Source organism: Pteronotus mesoamericanus, unplaced genomic scaffold, assembly GCF_021234165.1.
Source record: "Pteronotus mesoamericanus isolate MK-2021 breed Mesoamerican mustached bat unplaced genomic scaffold, CSHL_Meso_final scaffold_54, whole genome shotgun sequence".
Classification (NCBI taxonomy): Eukaryota; Metazoa; Chordata; class Mammalia; order Chiroptera; family Mormoopidae; genus Pteronotus; species Pteronotus mesoamericanus.
Genome location: NW_026555321.1, coordinates 31,754,804 through 31,775,357, shown reverse-complemented (window position 1 = coordinate 31,775,357; position 20,554 = coordinate 31,754,804). Strand labels below are relative to the sequence as shown.

The window sequence follows — 20,554 nt, the reverse complement described above, 5'->3', positions numbered from 1 at the left end:
TCTTGACTTTGAAAGCAGTGGTTTGCTCCAGAACCCTCCCAGGGGAAGTGGGATGGTGCTGCCTTTGCCCATGGAGCAGTGTCCCCACTCAGACCTGAAACAGAGTTTGGGATGCCTTCTTAAGACTGGGCCTCCTCACATGGGAACATGTATTCAGCATGAGCCCCACAATGTGTCCATTACACTGATCCCACCCCAGGGTGGGGACAGAAAAGGTAGGAGGGGCTTAGGGACTGAGAGTCCTTCTCACGCAAGGCACAGAAGATGAGATGCAAGATGAAGAAGCAGAGAAGGAAGCCCGGGGCCAGCACCCACCGGGCATGTGCATCCCTTTGTCACCTCTTCATAATAACCCTTCCACGTGGGATCATTTGCTCTTTTTGGCAAATGAGGAGACAGGATGAGAGGAGGAAAGTGATTTGCTTAAGGTCACATAGCTGAGAAGTGATGGGCACAGGATTCTAACCCAGGGGGTCTTCTTCAGAAAGTGTCTTCGACCATTTTCTTCTCCTTCCACACTCAGAGGGGAGGGGGTTAGGGAGAAGGAGAATGGTTTTCTTGAGGCAAAACTTGCCGTCCTGACCCTCTAGGATGGGAGCTGGTAAACTTTCTCTGTAAAAGGCCAGATGGCAAATATTTTAGGCCTTGTGGGTCGTATAGTCTTTGTTGCAGCAACTAACTCTGCCATTGTAGTGGGAAAGCAGCCATAGACAACATAAAAAAGAAATGGGGGGGTGTCCCAATAAAACTTTATTTTTACTCAATGAAATATGAATTTCATATAAAATTCACATGTCACAAAATAGTATTATTTTGATATTTTTCAACCATTAAAAAAAATATAAAAACCAATCTTAGCTCATGGGTTATACAAAAGCAGGAAGGCGAGCCTGATTTGGCCTGTAGGCTGTAGTTTGCAATCCCTGTTCTAGAATATCTGGTGCATATTTTTTTTCATAGTTGTATGCCTCAAGAAATGAGTGGCTTGGGGTTCTGAGGAGAAGCCCAGCTTTAAAGCTGAAGGAGGGTCCTTTGGAGGCTGGAGCACCCAGTGGATGGGGAACCTGAGAGAGATCTCTTTGAATTGGGCTGAAGCACTGTCAAATCAAAGAGTGTGAATGCAGCCCACTGGGTAAGCAATTTGGGGACTTTGTCTTCAGATGTAAGAGTGGGGAGCCCTCAGATATCACTCTGGACACATATCTGCAGCCATCCTCACTTGGACTCCATCCAACAGTACCAGATTCTCTCAGAGAAGGTCCTGGGCAGCAGCTTTTCTAACAAGCTCCACTGCAAAACCTAAAGACTCTTCATTATGTGGGTGACCACAAGCAAGTTATGCACTTCTTTGTGTCTTGGTTCTCTTGTCTTTAAAATGGGCATACTCATGGACCTTCCCTCATGGGGTTGTTAGGTGGACAACTTCTCAGCCCACAGCTTGGCATGCTGTAAGTGCTCAAAAATGATCACAATAGTTATTACTGTTTTTGGCCCAGCCCTTGCATTTCACACATGGGAACACGGAAGGAGGGGCTCTAAGCCCGGGGTCTGGCTTGGTCACTGATTGGCTGTGGGTGCCCTTGGGCCTGGTTTCCTCACCTGGAAGGAGCAGTGGCCATGAGCCCTGAGTGCCCTCTGGTGTGGCCAGGCAAGCATGTTGTAGGGAGGGGGCAGGGGTCTGAGGGGCCCCTGACTTACCTTCGTTGCTCTCGCCAGGTGGATGGTAGAAGGACAGCCCGAGGGAGATAATGGCGGCGATTTCCAGGATGATCAGTGTCACATCTTGCAGTGCTTCCCACACAAGCTGCAGGAAGGTTTTTGGCTTCTTTGGAGGTATAAAGTTTTGTCCAAAAATCTGCTTTCTCTTTTCTAGGTCTGGAGCAGTGCCTGGCAAACCTGTGGACAGAGTGCAGAGAGGTTAGCCTGGAGGGCCCAGGACAGGCACACACGATCCTGGAATCAACCCGAGTGTGTCTGGCCACATGGCAAAGGACAGAGAGAGAGGCCTAGTGCCCAGTGCTCCCCAGAACCTGTGAATGTGACCTTATTTGGGAAAATGATCTTTGCGGATATAATTAAGGATCTTGAGATGAGATCACCCTGGATTATCCAGATCGGCCCTACACCCAATGACCAGTGTCCTTGTAAGAGACAGAAGAGGAGAAGACACAGATACAGAGGGAAAGAAGGCTGTGTGGAAATGGAAGTAGAGATTGGAGTGATGCAGCCACAAGCCAAGGAAAGCCCAGAGCCAACAAAGCTGGAAGAGTCAAGGACTGGAATGTTCCCTAGAACCTCTGGAGGGAGCATGGCCCTGCCAACACCTTGATTTCAGACTTCTGGCCTCCAGAGCAGATAAAGAATACATTTCTCTTGTTCAAAGCCACCTGGTTTGTGGTTATTTGCTACAGCAGCCACCATCATGCCAACCTCACATGTGCACCCTTGCTCCTGATTTGCACTTGTCTGTCCCGTTGAGCACAGACTCAGAAGCTTCTGCCTGGGTGAGAATCCCAGACTGTGCCCTTAGCTCTCTGAGGCTTAGTGCCTCCTTTTGCAACTGGGATGGTAAGTGTACGTAATCCATGGGAGTTTGTGAGCATCTCACAAGATAATTCATGCAGTCAATGAGTATTTGTTGAACACCTTCTACATGCCTGGTACCGTTCTGGACACTGGGATATAGCAGCAAACAGAACAGACAGAATGCCTGGCCTGAGGAGCTGACCCCCTGGTGGACATACATGACATGTTCCAGTGGTGCCTGGGGGGGTGGTAGATGCTCAGCTGATGCTAATGGTTATGGTACATTTGTGCTGTGGAAGGGGAGCCTGAAACAGAAGCCTCTCATGGTGGAAATTCAGGTACATGACAGAGGCCAGATCCAGTGGGAGGGGTCATTTTCACTGGGTACTGGGCCCCTTCGAGGGCAAGTGCTTCTCCTTGATTCTCTCTTTCCTTTGATGCTACTCTGTGTCGCCCCAAATCCCTGGCATGTCATTTAACCTTTCCCTACACTTCCTGCCTTTCTCGTGCTGTTCAGTGAGCTAGGAAGAGCTCTTCCTTCCATCTACACTGGCGAGCCCATTCTCAGGGCCCCCCTGCTGCAAAGCCTTCCTTTCCATCCCAGGCAGACCTCATGTCCCAGCTGTCACCTCTAGCATGGCCTTGACCACAGCAAGGCTTACTTGTTTTCTGACTTGTGTCCCACCTGTGCCTTGGTGAAAAGACCAGTGATTCTTTCCCTCAGGGCCTGGCACTTGAAGCCACCAACCACCTTAGAATCCTCCCACCCACTGGACACAGGTGACATGCTTAAGGGTTATAACCCTGGCCTGGAGTGTCATTGTGGGAAATGCAGAATATCCCCCTGAAGCTGCACCCAGACTAAGCCCAGATCACCTGTGGTTTAATGAAGACACCTGGGGAGGGGGGTGGACCAGGAGAGGAGTGAGAGGGACACATACCTCATCGGATCTCTACCTCAGTCCACCCAAGAGGAGGGGGAATCCAGAGTGATCCCCAGAACAACACCATTATTAGCATGCTGGGGTCACAGCAATGAAACATTCTGCTGTTACAGTTATGGGAACATGTGGTCTCATGCCACATAGTTATGGGGTTTTAACAGTCTGTCATTTGTTGGCTCATTCATCCATTCAGTCATTCAATGCATGTATCTTGAACCTCCACTGTGGGGCCAGGCTGTGCTGGGTGCTAGGTAGAGTGACATGAAGGGAAGAGTCCAGTGACTCATGGATGTAAAAGCTCAGTGGTTCTGGGAGTCCAGTAGTCTATGGCTCAGGGGTATAGGGAGGTAGTCATGTCCCCATCTGCGGCTTAGGTGCTGAGCCTCCTCTAATGCTGACAATGAAACCTCCACTGGGATCCTCCAAGAGCCCAAGTGGCTGAGAGCCTGCAGGATAGCTCAGGGACGGCTCCCGTATCCGCCTTGTCTGTTAGTGCAGGCAAGCTCTGGAGATCCAAAGTCCTGCCTGTGCACTGGGCATGAGGGATCCCAGAGCTGGGTTATGACCATTTTATAGATGGGTAGACTGAGATCTTCATGAGGACAAGCTGCTGCCTTGGGGCAGCTCCTTGGCCTTGAGAACCCAGGCCAGCCCTGTTCCAATCACACATGATGTAGTGTGATTCTAGAAACTGCAGGAAGGTTCCTTGTCTTTCCTCTTTTGTCCGATTCTATCCATAGCCAGTATCTGAAATTCTTCCACTTGGGCTTCATTCCTTTAACTAAAAGATCCAGTTCCTTTGGATTCCCTGAGAAGGGAAAGCCATCGCCAGTGCCGGATACCATGGTGTGAGTTTCAGGCTTTTTCCTGGGAATGGATTTTGATAAAGGGAAGAAGGGAGAACTGAAGAGGGTGGTGGGCCTGAGGAAGGGGGCTATGACCAGTCAATGCTGGCCTGTTGTAGCAGTTTGCTGTACCTTGGGCCACCCAATTCCTTTCTCCGAGACTCAGTTTCCCCACCTTGGGGAAATAATGGGAGTTCAATAGGATGAATGGCCCCTAAGGATCCAGGGTTCCGAGGTCTGCAGGCCCCAAAGTGGCTCTGCTGGGGTCTGTTCATATTTTGGGGCTCCTCATAAAGTTTGGTGTAAATAAAGAGCTTCACAAAGAAGTTTGGAAGGGGTGGGGACCCTCCCCTGTCCCTCCCCTGGGCCCCTTCTGATTGACTCAGAGAGAGGTGAGTTGCTGAATTTTCTGAAGGTCTGTGATTCAAATGCTCTGGAGTCTACAATGTGACCAGTTGAAAATGTGGGTGTTCTCCAGTTCTGGCAATCTGGCCATGGATCGGGGTTCAGTCACACTGGGGATGCACAGGCCCAACACTGAGACCCTGGGTCCTGGGACAGAGCAGAATAGCCTCTCTGTCCCTTTCTCCTCTCCCTTGGGTTGCATCCTGCCTTGCTCCCCACAGGCCTCTGTTTTTCAGAAATAACAGCTCACAAAATAAAAATATTTGTGTGTTCTGCTAGGGCTGTTTCCATGGTAGAAATTGTTAGGCAGTTTTCACAACAAACACCCCAGTACATAAATCCAAGATGGGAACCTCAAGTGCTGAGGCTCATATGGGGACGCGGAGGTGGCAGATGGTGGCCACGTGTCGCTCACCTCTTTCTCTCAGGGGAAGGTGGACTGAGCTGGAGCTGGGGATACCAAGCCCTAAGACTCGGGTCGGGTATGGACTCGGATATCAAATCCCACTTCTGAGTGACGCTGGGTAAGTGACTCTTAGTGCCTCAGTTTCCCCATCTGTAAAATGTGGGCAACAGCAGGGTCTACTTCACAGAGGTGGGGGGGCCCAGCAGGATGTTTCCTGTAAGGTCTGCTTTGTCTGGCACCAGGTGAGAGTATTGCACCATTGTCCAGTTTTAGGCAGTGTGGGCAATTCATCACTGCCTCCTGGAGGAGGAAGACTGGACGGGGGTACTGGACTGGCGGGGAGGGCTGTCAAGTGAGGACAGGCACAACGGAAAGGCTGTGTGACTGCAGATAAGCCATTTCTCCTCTCTGGGCCTCAGTTTCCTCATATGTGACATAAAGGATTGGCTTGGCTGAAGGCTGGGAGCTGGTAGCTCTGATACCTCGTATCCAAAGACAGTGTTTTGAGAACCTACAGGTGGGACGGCCCACCGGGTCCAGCGGTCACCCCCTTCCCAAGTGGAATTGCATAGCCTCCTGGCTTTCTGACTGAAAATTAGCATGCCTAGTTTGGGGAGCAGAAATAACTGAGGCTAGTGGGAGAGACGAATGATGTTGAAGATTCAAGTTAGATTAAAGGGCATGTCACCATTCAGCATATTAAAAATTAATACACTATATCAAACATTGCTGGACAAGACCGGCCTGGTCCTGAAAATTCAGAAACACAAATGCCCAGGAATTAATATGGGATGTGGTATGGGGTAGTGGGTTTTCAAACATTAGTTTCTTTCTGTGCAAGAGGCAGAGGGCAGAGCACTGAGCAAGGAGTCAGGTTTGTGGATGAACTTGGGCCAGTTGTTTCATCCTTTAGAGACTCAGTTTATCAATAAAGGAGAGCAAAAATAAATCAATAAAATGGGAGCAAAATAACCGCTAGACTGCGGAGAGCCATACAGAGGGAAATGTGTATAAATGCTCTCTAAATGGAAAAGGTACAGTAAGTGTGCCTTCACAGCAAAAAACATTCGAGCACTTGGAGTCAGAATTTGTGTGTCTACTTATTATGTAAAAGGAGAAAGCCAAGTGCAGAGTCGGGACTTAGTTGTAAGGAAATTCTTTGTTCTAATGGCTTCTGGCTGTCATTGGATATTTGAGGAATCCTTGCCCCAAACTTCATCTCTATGCAGCCATCCTGGACACACACTGTATTTCTGTCCCTAGCCTTTAAGCCTGTGCCTCTGCCAGTTCCCTAATTCCTCTGCTTAGAATGCCTCTCTTTCACTCAGACATTTTGGGTCCAGCCTTGAGTGCTACAAATGGTAGCCTCAGGCCATCAGAGGGTTTTGTTGTTGTTGTTGTTGTTGTTTTTTTGGTTGGCACTATGTTTTAAACAAATGCAAATTTGTCACAGACTTTAAAAACTCAGGCTCTTCTACATAAACATCCTGACATCTGGCCTGAGGGTATTTGTATGAACCTCAGGGAGCTGGATACTGTGATTGTAGTCCTCTGAATGAACGCTGTCCCACCTTGGCTCTGGGGACACGTTTCCTATTAAGGAAAACTCAGGGGGACAGTAAGTGTCAGCTTAGGATCTTTTGGGGGCAGAGAGAAGGACTTCCTTATCGGAGAGCTGCAGGTGGATGGGATGATGGAGGCAGGAGGAAAAGGGAGAGTGCAGGCAGCGGCTGGATTGCTGGCCATGGTGTCTTGTCACAGATGCCAGGGAAATCAGGAGCCTCTTATTTAAAGAACCTGATTTCCTCCTCCTGTATTCAGCCCCTATCAAGGTAGAGAAGGTAGTTAGGGCTGTATTAGGTGGTATGCATCCGATCACTCACTTACTCATTTAAACAATTAACAAGTATTTATTGAGCACCTACTATGAGCCAAACATTGTTCTATATATTGGGGACACTGCAGCGAGGAAGACTGGGCTGCCCGGAAGGGTTTCCTGGAGGAAGGGTAATTGGATAAGCTTGGAAGAAAAAGCAGGGGTTAATCAGGTATAGGGTGTGGGTATCGGTGGGAAGTCTGCAAAGGCATAAGAAACCCCAAAAGGCTTGGAAAAAGCCAATGTGGCTGGAGAGCCGCTGGTTTGCCCCTCTGGAGAGGGGACAGATGGTTACCAAGGAAGAGGACACATCTGTCATGTGCCACAAAGGGTCATAATTATGCAGGCCTTGTGGTGAGGGTGAGGGGGTGAGCTAACTGAAACTTTGGCATATGGAACTCAACTTGTTGCCCTCTTCCCCTTGCCTGCCTGGTAGCTCAGCACTGAACTTGCAGTTCCCCCCTTGGAGCTCCACTGCAGTGGCATGTATTATGCCTGTGAATCATCATCTTATTTCTCCTTTCTTCCTTCTGTTTGAATTCCTCACTTAAGTTGTTTAAAGTCTTTCTGTATGAGACAAACTGTCATAAGCTTTAGAAGGAGGACATGAATAATTAGAATAAAAAGGGAATACTGAGGTAAGTAAAGGCACAGGGACTGGGTTAGGGGTCAGAATAAAGGGGCGAGATGAGACAATGGGGACATAAACTATGACTTACTTTCTGCCCTGGTAACTGGGAACACCTTACTTTCTGTGTATGGGGCACCAAAACAAAGCACCTCATGCTGACAGGCTGGGATCAGTTAAGATTAGGGGCCTCTGGCCATAGGGAGGGCCTCAGAGTAAGTTTTCCAGACCATCCAGATGACTCTGACCTCTTCTCCCCTGCTCCGAGACCCCCTGAAGCTGAGCATCCTTGTTTCCAGCAAAGGGTCCCAGGGAATTTTTTCAAATCCTGTGGGAGCTGGAGTGAACTTTGCCCACTGAAGCTGGTTGATATTTGGGGGGCATTGTATGGCTGCGTGGACCTTTCTGCTGTCTGAGCAAATGATTTCAAGTAAAAAGTAAGTACAATAGTTGTGTGCCTCAGACTCTCCATGTGCTGCTCAGTGCTACTGTGGAAACCAGCTGCTCCCTCAGAGGTTGGGGGCAGGAGGCCACGGTGAGGGGGAGGGTAGAAGTGAGCTGAGAGCAGGCTCTTTCCAGAGGTGGAACCAGGTTCTTGCTTCCAAGTGACTTCAGAGCTGGGTTCAAATACTACCTGCTCTTTGGTTCAGAGTTGGTGTCTTGCGCAAATCATTTCCCACTCTGAGCCTCAGTTTCCACCTCTGTGAAATGGGATAAAAGTATAAGTGTCTTGCAGGATTGATGGAAGATCAGGAATACGATGTGTGTAAAAAGTGCCTGGCACAGCTGACCCTCATAAATGATAGATGTAGTTGTTACTACTACCTACCATCACTACTACTAACTACTATACTATCACTACCCCTGTTTCTCTGGACCTGGAATATGCCTTCCAGATATTTCTGTTGGCATTGCCAATATCTTAGAGATGTAGCAGAACCCGCAACCACAGCCACGACATACCCCTAACTTGGTCCTGACGCTTGGCTTAGGTACATGTTTACTTGCTCTGTGACCTTGAGGACATCACTCACCCACTATGGGGGCAGGGGGCCCTTAGGCTATCTCACTTGAGGATCAAACAGAACCAAGGCTCTGACAGTGCTTTGTGAACTGTAAAGCTCTCTTCTATTGTGATCACCCCATTCAGGTATGTGCACTGAGGCACAGGGTCCTTCTTTTGGGAAGGCAACTGAGTCAGGCCTCGTTCCATAGAGCTCAGTACTCACACCTGCTCCACTCCAGCCTGATCTAGTCAGGGGTGGGCTGTGTCTGCTTGGAACAAATGCCCTACAGTGAGCTTTCCTGATTAAGCCGACATGAGTCATTGATTTACACCAGCCTAATCCTGTCACTCTGGGGTACTTAGGACATTTCAGATGAGACAAACTGTGAGCGATTTCCCAGGAAAACTAAAGGTGGCTTCTTGGATTTAAAAAACAGAAACAAGAGTCAAACCAGGCGGTGCCTGTGAGGCCCCTGAGATGGCAGATGCGTGACAAAGTATGTGTGAGACGCTGTCTGTGTAGGTATGCAATACTCCGGATGTGGCTATGTGTCCGTACACAGGCCTGGGCACACACAGGTATGTGACATGGGGCTGCACGTGTGAGGAGGATCCATGTGCATGTACGCTGTCAGAGGCCAGGGAGAGGGGACAGTTTACAAAGGCATCACTACTGGGATGTTTGGGAATTCACAACATTCAAGACAAAACAGTGAATGGGAGGTGAGACTTAAGTCTGAGAGTTGCTACTTCCCAGCTGTGTGATCTTGGGCAGGTGATTTTCTGTCTCTGAGCCTTAGTTTCCTCTCATACAACTTGGGAATAACGATAGCATGTACCACATAGAGTCAGTGGGAGGAGGAAGCACAACTACTGTGCATGAGCCAGCACCTGGCACATGGTAGGAGCTTGATAAATATCAGCTGCTACTCTGATACCTCTCCCCGTGACTAGCTCCTGACTTGATTGTACATAGAATCATCAGGGAACTTTAGAAATATTAATGTCTGGGCTCCAAACCTAGAGATTCTGATGACGTCGGGCTCAGGTGACACCTGGGCCTTGAGAGTCTTCAGTTCCCCAGGGATGCAGAGCCAGGGTCAACGACTTTGTGATTCCCAGACCAGCAATTTCAGCATCACTTGGACACATTAGAAATGCAAATTACTGGACATATCTAGACCTACTGTCTTGAATCTTCTGGAGGTGGGGCCTAGGCCTGCGCATTGTGATAGCACTGACATGGGGCCTAGAAAGCGAGCTCTGGTTGAAGAACCACTGCCCTGGGGGAGAGGGAGAGAGAGCTAACTTGCCAGGTGCTTTGAGCCACACCAGCAACCTTGGCACATGGAGGCTACTGCTGAGGCCCTGAGAGGGGAGCAGCTTGTCTAGTACACATAGTTGGTTGGGGACAGAGCCTGGGCCTAGCCAGTGACTACCTTTTTCTTTCTTCTGCAAGGCTTGCCATCTCCCAAAGGGCCAGTTTCCCTTCCTGAAAGCTGCCCATGATCAGGTTCACAACCTGCCTTGAGGCAGCAGAGGAAGGAATAAGTGCTGTGGTTTGAAAAGCTGACAAACTCAGACTTGAGTCCAATGTGGATGTGGGCTGTCTGTCTTCTGCTGGTGCCTGAAAAAGTCTGGAGAAAGAGAAACTAGTAATAAGGTGTGAGAGAAAGGAGACCAGAAGAGATCAGGCAGTGTGGGGTTAGAAGCTCACACTCCAGGTTGTTTTGACAGCATTCCGGCCCTGCTCTACAATCTCCTACGGCTTCCCATTCATAGCTGCATTCAACTCCTGGGCTCACGGTAGCCTCTTTGAGGTTGTCCCAAAGAACTCTCCTGCCTCATTCTCAGTCCTACTGCGTTCATCCCACTTTCCTGCAAAGTGGCTGGCTTCATAACATAACTGACATTTGTCTGCTTCTGTCTTGGTTCATCTGGCTGCTAAACCAGGATATTCAACCCTTCTCTCTGTTAAGCTGTTTGGTCTTCTGAGATCTAAATGAAAATTTACCACCACCTCCTGAAAGCCTTCCTTGATTTCCCCAAGAACAACCCAACCTTCTTGACCTTCTCTGATAGCATTTGTCCCCTAGGTCATTCATTCACTGACACTTTTACTGGGAATCTCTCCTGTGCTAGGTTTTGGCCATGAGGGTCAAATGCCAACTGAGATGCACCCTTTGCTGCCACTATCTTCTGGATGCTGATTTCACTGTTTCCAAGAGGAAGCTATTTGTGTGAGCACACAGTAGGCCCTAAGGAAACCTCCTTCCCTTTCTGGCCTCACTAGGGACCAGACATGGAGATGAGGGTGTGGAGGCCACCCAGAGGTGCCTGTACACCTGGGTGGTCACATGCCATCTGTAATAGCCATTTAACAAACATGGGATAATGGCTCCGATGTCTTTTCCCAATAATGCCACTGTGGGAAAAGAGCCCAGTACGGGCTCCTCCATGGTCTGTGCCTGTGCAGTTGACCTAAGTTCAGAACAGACCTAATGGCTATTGTCCAGCAGGCATAGTGGGCATGTGTACAGTGCTTGGAGTTTACAATCACATCATGGTGTTGATGGTTCCTGATGGGCAGGTGCAGGGTGAGGGGTGTCCCTCTGATATGTCACAGTCCCAGGTGGGCTTTTCTATGGATCTGTTATAGGCGATGATGTGTAGGTAGTGTTTATCAGTTCACGTGCTCACATGCAGAACTAGCATCTGGCCACACACAAGTGCACGCAGACACGGCACATAGCTGTGGATGTAGCATTTAACCACTGGTGTGAATGTGCATGGCTATAGCACTAGCTGGTTTTTCTGTAAACATGTGGACATGGTGTCCACTAGTTTATGTGCACGTGGCATGGAATGGGACCAGTTGATTGTAAACACCCGAACACTGTCCCTCCAACCGTCTTGGCACACGTGGACACAAATTTCTCCACTGATTTAAATCCACTACATGTGGACATGGTGTCCACTAGTTTATGTGCACATGGCATGGAATGGGACCAGTTGATTGTAAACACCCGGACACTGTCCCTCCAACCGTCTTGGCACACGTGGACACAAATTTCTCCACTGATTTAAATCCACTACATGTGGACATGGTGTCCACTAGTTTATGTGCACATGGCATGGAATGGGACCAGTTGATTGTAAACACCCGGACACTGTCCCTCCAACCGTCTTGGCACACGTGGACACAAATTTCTGCACTGATTTAAATCCATTACTTGTCTTTTCCCCAAGTCAGGCTGAATTTCCACCCTAGTTTCCACTGTATGAATTCTGTGGGGAGGGAAGTGGGTATGGGGGTAATGTGGGAGTGGTGGGTGGGAATCTGGTTTGAAGGTGGGTGGCCAGGGACTCATCTTCAGGCTGTGAAAATATCAGTTACCTGTACCAAAGAATGGGGGGTCCAGTGCAGCTCCTTCCCCCTGCTTCCCTGACTGTTAGAGCATGGCAAGTCCCACGGCCAGCAAGCCGCACCCTCCTATTTGACGGGTGGGAGACTTGCAAAATGGGGAGAAGACTCGGCCCAGGTACAGGGTGATCCAGCTGCAGAGTCAGGGCTGGACTCCTGATTCCTGACTCACCGAGGGAGAGGACACTCATCTTGCTCAAGTAAACTTTAAAAAACTGAATCTTACTGCACGAAAATTATGGCCATTTCATATTCTCTGTCATTTAAGAGGTTTGATTCAGAATGTCCTGAGGAGACCTCTGAGAAGCCTATCTCATCCCTTTGGAAAAATGGAGGTCAGAAAAGGTCTTTTTCTCTCCTGTGCTGCGGTTCTGATGGTTGAACACAGACCTGTCATCACGAGAGGAGCTTCCCTATCTCTCCAGGAGGGGGCGCTCTGCAGAGCTTCTGCTGCAACCTCCCAGGATGGCTTGCAGAGGCAGAGGGGGTGGAGCACCAGACTTCACTCTATCAATTACTGAGACCTTAGGCAAGTGGTGCCCCCTCTCAGTTTCCTCATCCTCACATTTGAACAGAGGGGCAAGCTAGTTCTGCCCACTGGGGTGAAGATAAAAGGAGGTGCAATATGGTCAGGGCCTCGCACACAGGTGGTGTTTAGAATCTGGGCAGAAAATCCTTTTCTTCCCTTTTGAACTCAATGCAACCCCCACACTGCACTGGCAACAGTGGTAGAATATTCCTGTCCACTCGTTGTTCTGTGACGCTGAGTGATCCCTTCAGAGATGTAGGACTCCCATCCTCTGCCCACTACACTGGGGCTGCGCGGGGGGGGGGGGGGGGGGGCAGTTCTAAATGCACATGCATGTGCTCTCATGTGACTATCACTTGCATTTAAACCTCCCAGCCATTCTAAAGGGTTAGTATTATAAATTCCATTTTATGGGTGGGTAAACAGGCTTAGAGAAGAAAAGTGACTAGCTAAGGATCACACAACTAAAGTCAAGATTTGAACCCAAGTCTCTGAGGCTCCATAGCTGTACTCTTTTCAGACCATGCCAGGCTGTTTGCTTCAGGACCTAGCACTGAAATCAAAGCTGACAATCCCACCATTCTCCTTGTTGCTCTCGAGACAGCCTTTTTCTATAAACAGAGTCTTGGCAATGGACAAGAGCTAGCTCCCAAGGATGCCAAGCACCTGAAAGGAAATGGGAAAACTTAGTCACCAAGCTGGGTGTTGCTAAATATTTGTGTTGTCACTGTGGTGTGGGTTCCTCCATTAGCATAAATAAAAGTCTTGTATTTTGAAAGAAAAAAATCCACAAGCTCTTCAAAAGCTACAACATTTATAGAAAAATGCATTTCTGTCTTTGGAAAGTGAGTGGGCTAAATAAACTGTGGTACATCCAGTCCATAAAATACTATGCAACAGTTTAAAAAAAATAAGATCCATATATGTGTACTAGCATAGAAGGCTTTCCAAGACAAATTGTTGAGTGAAAAAAAAGCAAGTTGCAGAGCAACGTGTATAGTTTGATTCCATTTATATAAAACAGAAAACTAAACAAAACTCTCATTTATATTTTCTGTGGGGATATCTGTCTATCTACCTATCAATCAAAATGTCTGTAAGGATCTTCTCCAAACACATGAAGGTGGGAGCTCTGAGGAGGGGAGAGGGTACTAAGATTAATTGTAGTGGTCAAAGGAACTTTAGCTTTCACCGAAATATTTTAATTTTAACCAGGAAAATGTATCCATGTTTTATTTGGATAATTGAAATTTTAATTTAAGTTGGGAAATCAATCTGCATTGTAAGAAAATACAGGTTTGTTTTCATATAACCTTTGGATGGAGTGGGTATGGGGACATATGGGGTTAAAATCTTGGCATAATCACATCACCTGTGTGTACATCCACCCAAACAAACACTTATCTCAGATATGACCACCTGCACATTAGCCTAGGATGGCTTCAATAGCCATCTCACTGATCTCCCTGCTTTTCCCTCAATCCATTCTTTACCCAGTGGCTGGAGGGGTGTTTTAAAAATGTAAAGTGCAATGTTAATGTCAGACCCTTGCCTAAAATTCTAAAGTGGCTTCATCTACACCCAGAGAAAATCCACTTTCCTTGCCAATATCTGGAAGGCCCTGTATCCTCCTGCTTTCTCCTGATGTCTCATCCCTTCTCCACTACTATGCTCCGGTGACACCAGCCTCTTTTCTGTGGCTTCAGAAGTGCTTTCCTGTATCAGGGCTTTTGCATGCACGACTCCCTCTGCTTGGAATGCTCCTCTCCCCTTTGTGCCTAACTCAGCTCTTCCCTTGAGTGAACCTGCCCTGTATCCAGTATTGAGCCCATTTTTGAATGTCCTCATAGCTCCTGGAAAATCCTTTTCATTTTATCATTATTTTAATAATTAATAATGCAACTGGTTTTTCTTAATATTTGGCTCCCCTGCTGACTCCAAGCTCTATGAGTGTAGGGCCTGCATCTGTCTTGGTCTGATACATAGTAAATGTTCAGTCAGCATAGTAAATGTCTGCTAGACACACTTGCAAAGGAAGAAAGTAGGTAAGGGGTGGGCAATGCTTGACTACAATGTCTGCTCTAAGGCATTTTCAGACCGAGGGCTGGAGGACAGGGCAGATACTCAAGGTGTTCTCGAGTCCTTTTTTTTTTTTTTTTTTTTCCTGTGTCCAACTGCCTCAGTGGACTCTACTGTTCTTGTTGCTCATGGGAGGGATAGAGGAGCCTCTAGTCAAATGCTGCACAAAAGGCCTTGGGGAAACATACATGTCCAGCTTCAGCCTTACCCTGGGGCATCCCTCCCACTTTCCACTTAGGTACCTGAAGTTATTACTGGGGGGCAATTGTCAGTGAGATCCAATATCAGAAATAAAAGCCAGGAAAGTAGACCTTCATTTCTGTAACACTAGCTTCTCCAGCTCTTTAAAGAGGCAGCCTCTCTAAGGACTCGGAGGTGTCTCTTAGAAATAGATTCTCTCATAGGAAGAAAGAATTCTGGGGAGAATGGGAGACGGGGGGTAGGGGGTGGAAGGTAGGGTGTGACCGTTATGAAGCAAAACAGAAAACCCTTGGAGACCCTGGAAAGGTGAGAGGGGCTCCCTTGTGAAAGTTGTCATTGGGTCCGTGTCCACGTCCCTTACCAAGTTTGGGCCTTGTGGCTCTATAAGGCAGGTATGAAGAGGTCTGTGCTTTAGATTAGGAAACCCTGGTTCACTGAGGTTAAGGGACCACCCAAGGTCTCGTCCCTAAAGATCAAAGTAATGATGACATCTAGCTAGCACTTACTGTGCTAGGCTCCACGTGGGCATTCTTCCATTTATGTCTTTGTTTCTCTGTGACTTCATTTTCTTACCCCATTTTACAGATGGGGAAACTGAGGTAAGGGGCTGTAAAGAAATCTATCCTCTGGGTTTCAACTCCCGGCTTGCCTGAATCCATAGTCTACGTCTTAACCACTGCATCAAATTCCTCAGAACATGAACCTGGGTTTCCCTCACTGCAGAGAACCTGTGCAAGCTTTTCCTACTACACTGATCCTCATGAAGGAGGCTGGAAAGTCATTATGAGAGCCCCATCTTATGGATGAGGAAACTGAGGCATGGGAAGGGGAGAAAGTGCCTCTCCTGAAGGGGAATCACTGATGGTACCTGGATCTGCTCTCTGGACTGTCCATGCCAACATGCTGCCTCCTCTGAAGGGGAATGTTTCAGAGCCTTGAACTCTGACATGCTCCTTGTACCTGGGCCGCCTGGAAGGTTCTGATCACCCGGGAGGCTGGAGGTTAAGGGAGGTCTGTGGAGTTACACAGACCTGAGTTTGAATCCTAGTTCAATAAATTTCTAGTTGACCTTAAACAAGTTATAGAAATAGCTCTGGGCTTTGGTTTCCTCATTTATACAATGGGGGCCACTGGTAGCTACCTTCTAAGGTGGGTATGTGCATTACTTGAGACAATGCACATAATGCACTCAGCATGGCACTTGGTGTAGAGAAATACCTCAATTAATAGGAGTCATTACTGGTACTATTATTTCCTAAGGAGCTGTGACATTTGCTTTTTATGCCCAGGGCCACAGCCCCTCAGTTCTCTGTGATTCCAAGCTGCAGTGTGGTGGGTAAATCCTTGAACACACTGGCCATATTCTCTCATGTGCCCACCAAACCTGTCCTCTGCTTCAGGGCTTTTCCTGCAGCTGGGAGTCACTAAGTGACCCCAAGCAAGGGTCCCAGAAGTGCCAGGAGGTACCCAAACTATACCCAATGGATATGGAGAATCAGGACAAATGCTCCAGCCTTGCACCCTTGGAGGGACAACTCTGGGGTGCAGCCCACAGGCTCACTGCAGATGTCCTGGCAGGACTGAGCCCTGTTGCCCACAGCAGTAACCAGTTCAATACTACACCTTACACAGGCATTTCTCTCTTCCCTGTTATCCCCTCCTCACTCTCTGATTCCTGAGACCACTCCCAAATAGGTAACCTGCATCCCATCCTCAATTCAGCCTCTTTTTGGGTGAAATCAAATGAAGGCATGTTGATCTTCTCCCATTACTGGCCACATGGCTTCCTGGGTTCCACTTCCTCTTGATTGAGGGGCTTAGATTAGCTCTCAAAGGGCTCTTTTCGCTTAAAAATTCCAAGATCTTTCTGCACACTTCTCTTGTAACTGTATCATTCATTCATGAATCCATTAACCTTTTCTATGGGGCCTTCTAAGGCTGCTGGGTTAGAGCTGTGGCTCCGCACCAAGTGGAGGGTGCTGCCCGACTGCAGAGTGAGGGGATGAACCTGGGCTGTGTGTGCAGCACAGAGAGTGCAGGGAGCCCCGCTGATCATATTGGTTTGGGGGCAAACCTCTGACCACTTCTCCCTCTGCCCCTCCAGCATGCCTACTCTCTCTCATCCTGCCTGGCCGTTCACCTGCAGGGTTCCCTTCCGGCCCTCATCCTTCTGTGGGGGACTCACAGCACCTTCTTCGGGAAGCCACCATTGACTACCCACTCTGATCTAATGGTCCCTCTCTCCTGCCTTTTCCCCCCATTAGAAGTTATTAAGTTGTATTTTAACTGACTCTTGTGATTGCTTAAGTTTGAGCGCTTGAAAGGCACAGGCTGTGTCATTTCATTTTATGCCCTTGGTTATAGATTGCACACAGTAAATACTGTGTGCTTATGGATGAAGAAATAGCAGAGAGGGAGGGGGAGAGGGTGTGGGAGAGGGAGGGAAAAAGTGACGGTGACAGAGAGGGAAGGAGGGAGGCAGGGAGGGAGGATGGATTGTTGGCTGTGACAACATTTGGGGCAACAGCTACAATGCTCACTCACAGCATACATGTGAAAACCTCTGGTTAAATAGCTCATCCTCATTATCACAGATGACATATGTCTACTCTGTGCCACCTTCTACACTATATGCTCTCACATATATAAACTCATTAAATCCTAGAAGTGACTCCTCGTGGGAGGGACTATCAGTATCCCATTTTATACACAGTTAGTAAGTGGCAGAGCTGGAACTGAACCCAGGGAAGCTGGCCTGAGTGCTGTTCTGAGCTATGTGTTTGACTGCATAGTATTTCCTTCCTTCCTTCCTTCCTTCCTTCCTTCCTTCCTTCCTTCCTTCCTTCCTTCCTTCCTTCCTTCCTTCCTTCCTTCCCCCCTCCCTCTCTTTCTTCCTTCCTTCCCTCCTTCCCTCCCTCTTTCTATAAATTGTGACCGTGCACCTCACTGCACCAGCATCCGACTAAGCCCTGGTCACACACTGGTGAGCAGAAATGTCAGTTGCCCCCTTCCCTGGATTTTCTACACCCACTAGGGGCCTAACTCTGTAAAACTGTTACTGTATGTTTTGAAATGTGTGGTCACAGCACCCAATGACTAACAATGGCTCCAGTTGTACCACTTTCCAGCTGGGTAACCTGAAGCAAGTTAACTTCTCTGGGCCTTTTGGGATATAAAATGGGGTTATTCTGTAGACCTCAGAAGGCTGATGACAGGGTTATGTGAGACGACGTATGGTACACAGTGTTTGGCATAGAGTTTGCCTTGGTAATTATTTCCTAAATTTACCAGTTAAAGCACTTCATCTACCTAAGACCAACAGCCATGTCTATACTCCATGGAAGAGGACACTGAAGTTCTGGGAGATGAAGTGACTTCTTTGAGTTCATGCCGCTATTAGTAGCATAATCAGGATAAGAACCCAGGTCTTGGGATACCAAGACCCCATGCTCTTGTTACACTATGACATTGGTGATTGTGGATATCTCTTTTAGGAATGGCTAAGCAATTGCATCCCATACCACCATCATGTTGATGTTTAACTACACACTATTGGGGATTCTTTTGTAACTTAAATGTTTTGTGTGTTTCTCCAATTACTTGACAAGGGCCACCTCTGCTGCAGCCTGTGCAATAGAGAAAGGGTTATCACTTCTTTCCTTTCATGTGTCAGTCACTACTCCCCTCCCTCAGGAGGCCTGGGGTGGTGGTGCTTGACAAAGGACTGACCAAGGCTCACACTAATACTAGAACCACAAAGACCACTGAGAAAAAAGAGTCAGTGAATCGAATTGGAGCACCCAATATCATCACCACATTGATCTACTCCTTTACGGCGAAACCCACGGAAGTCTCTATCTAGAAACCTGCCGCACTCTCTCCTAAGTGTTATTTAGAAGTGCACTGTTTTGGGAGACTATATGCTCTCTTGAGCAAACTGTTTCTAAAGTTTTGCTAGAGAAGTTTTGTGTGTGTGTGGTTTAGCAATCTGGTTCCTATGATGCTTGAGGACACGCAAGTCCTGGTCACCTCCTGGGTGCCATTCCTGCTGGGTGGTGAGTCTGAGCTCTGGAGAGAAGGAACATCCATTCTCCTGTTCTTGACAGGTTGAAAGCAGGGACATTAAAAGGCTGGCTGTGATGCTTCCTTGGCAATTGGGAGGAGACTGAGAACATTCTCTTTCTTTCTTCAGTTGTTAAGCTGACTGTCCTATAAGACCATAGATGACCCTGAGAATGGTTGTCGTCCTAGTTTGCCAGACTGTGAGCTCCATGAGGAGGTTGGTGGAGACAGTCCTTTGCCTATAACAGAGCCCAGCACACAGTAGGTACTCAACAAATAGGTGTCAAATGGATGGCTATCAGGTTACAGATCCCACAGTAGAAGAAAAGCATGCTCCCCAAAGTCTCCACCAAATAATAAAACTGAAATCAGTTGAGAATAGTTAGGCTTATCATGAAAGTTATCAGACTGTGCCCTCAGAATATTATTATTCATAAGAATAAATGCTTTTTCACTAATTGGAATGAATAAATGAATAATAACGGCTGGGTGATTGTACGTAAAAAAGGGTTTTTTTGTGTGTGTTTTTTTAACTCTTAAAGAGTTTAAGCATTTAAACTCTGTAAGCCTTTAAAGTTTTTCTTAAAAGAAGAGTTTAAAGGCTTACACAGGGAAAAGTTCATGGTTCTGACCTGGACCTCATGTGGTTTACACCTGACAATGAACTTTGAGGACTCACTGCTCCCACCTCTGATCACTCATTGCCCCTTTTCCTCTTTCCTCCTGGTTGTCAGACAGTGGCCCAGTTTGAAGGCTCGCCCTGCTACCCTTAGAACAGGGGCAACAAATACATTTCATCGTGCAAGTCAACTGACTGGTTAGTAGAAACTATGTGGAGTTGAGCTTGAGGAGTCTGGCATTGGGGATTCATTAGTGATATTTGCCACAGATGTGGTTCAGGAAGCTGTACTTGTCTTCCAGGTATTTGCTGTGTCTCTCATCTTGTTCCTTCTCTCCTTCAGTTTCTGGGCCAGGGCTTCCTGGGGTCCACAAGGTAGACCCACTTGATTGTTTTGTCCACATCTCCAACTCAGCAAGTCTAAGACCAACCTCTTGGTTTCCTTCAAATCTATTCCTCTTTCAGACTGATTAACCAGCCTCCTTGGTAGTTCTTGGATTTGACCTTTCTTCTTCACTCCTGAGATCATCACCTGAATCTGGGCTCCCAGCATCTCTCAACTGGCTCTTCCTAAAATTGCTCCTCAGTGAGTCTCCCTCACAGTCCCACCACCATCTGCCCCACAATTTATGCTGATTTGATATCCCTTAAGTGTCCATTGTGGACTTTTCACGTCTCCACTGTTGAACTTGCAAAGGCTCTAAATGCTCAACAATAGTGTCTAACATCCCTTGTTCTACAGTTAAGACCAATCTCATTAATTAATTAATTAATTAATTAATTAATTCCCCTTTCCTTCCTTCTGTGTTTACATATTTTAAAGACATTTTGCGATTGCTGCATCTGAAATGTCAGATAGGTATTGTCTCTGAAGTACACAAAGATGAATTACACATGACCCCTGCTTTGAGTTGCTCACAATCTTGGGTGGTGATGGTGGAATGGAGACCGAAACCTAAAAAATTAATTCCCATCCAAGATGATAAAATGCCACCTGAAATGCT

At 47.6% G+C, this 20,554-nt stretch overlaps 1 protein-coding gene across 14 annotated transcripts in view; it reads right to left on the bottom strand.

Moving 5' to 3' along the window:
• The window catches only part of ATP2B2 (ATPase plasma membrane Ca2+ transporting 2), a 210,642-nt gene that overhangs the window by 91,130 nt on the left and 98,958 nt on the right, over nt 1-20,554 (bottom strand). For all 14 annotated transcript variants that reach the window (XR_008530964.1, XR_008530965.1, XR_008530966.1 and 11 more), the window contains one exon: nt 1,699-1,896. Coding sequence is in view for 11 of the 14 variants with exons in the window: in XM_054595305.1 (XP_054451280.1) it covers nt 1,699-1,896 (198 nt within the window). In the remaining 3 variants the exon portion in view is untranslated. The remainder of the gene's footprint in view (nt 1-1,698; nt 1,897-20,554) is intronic.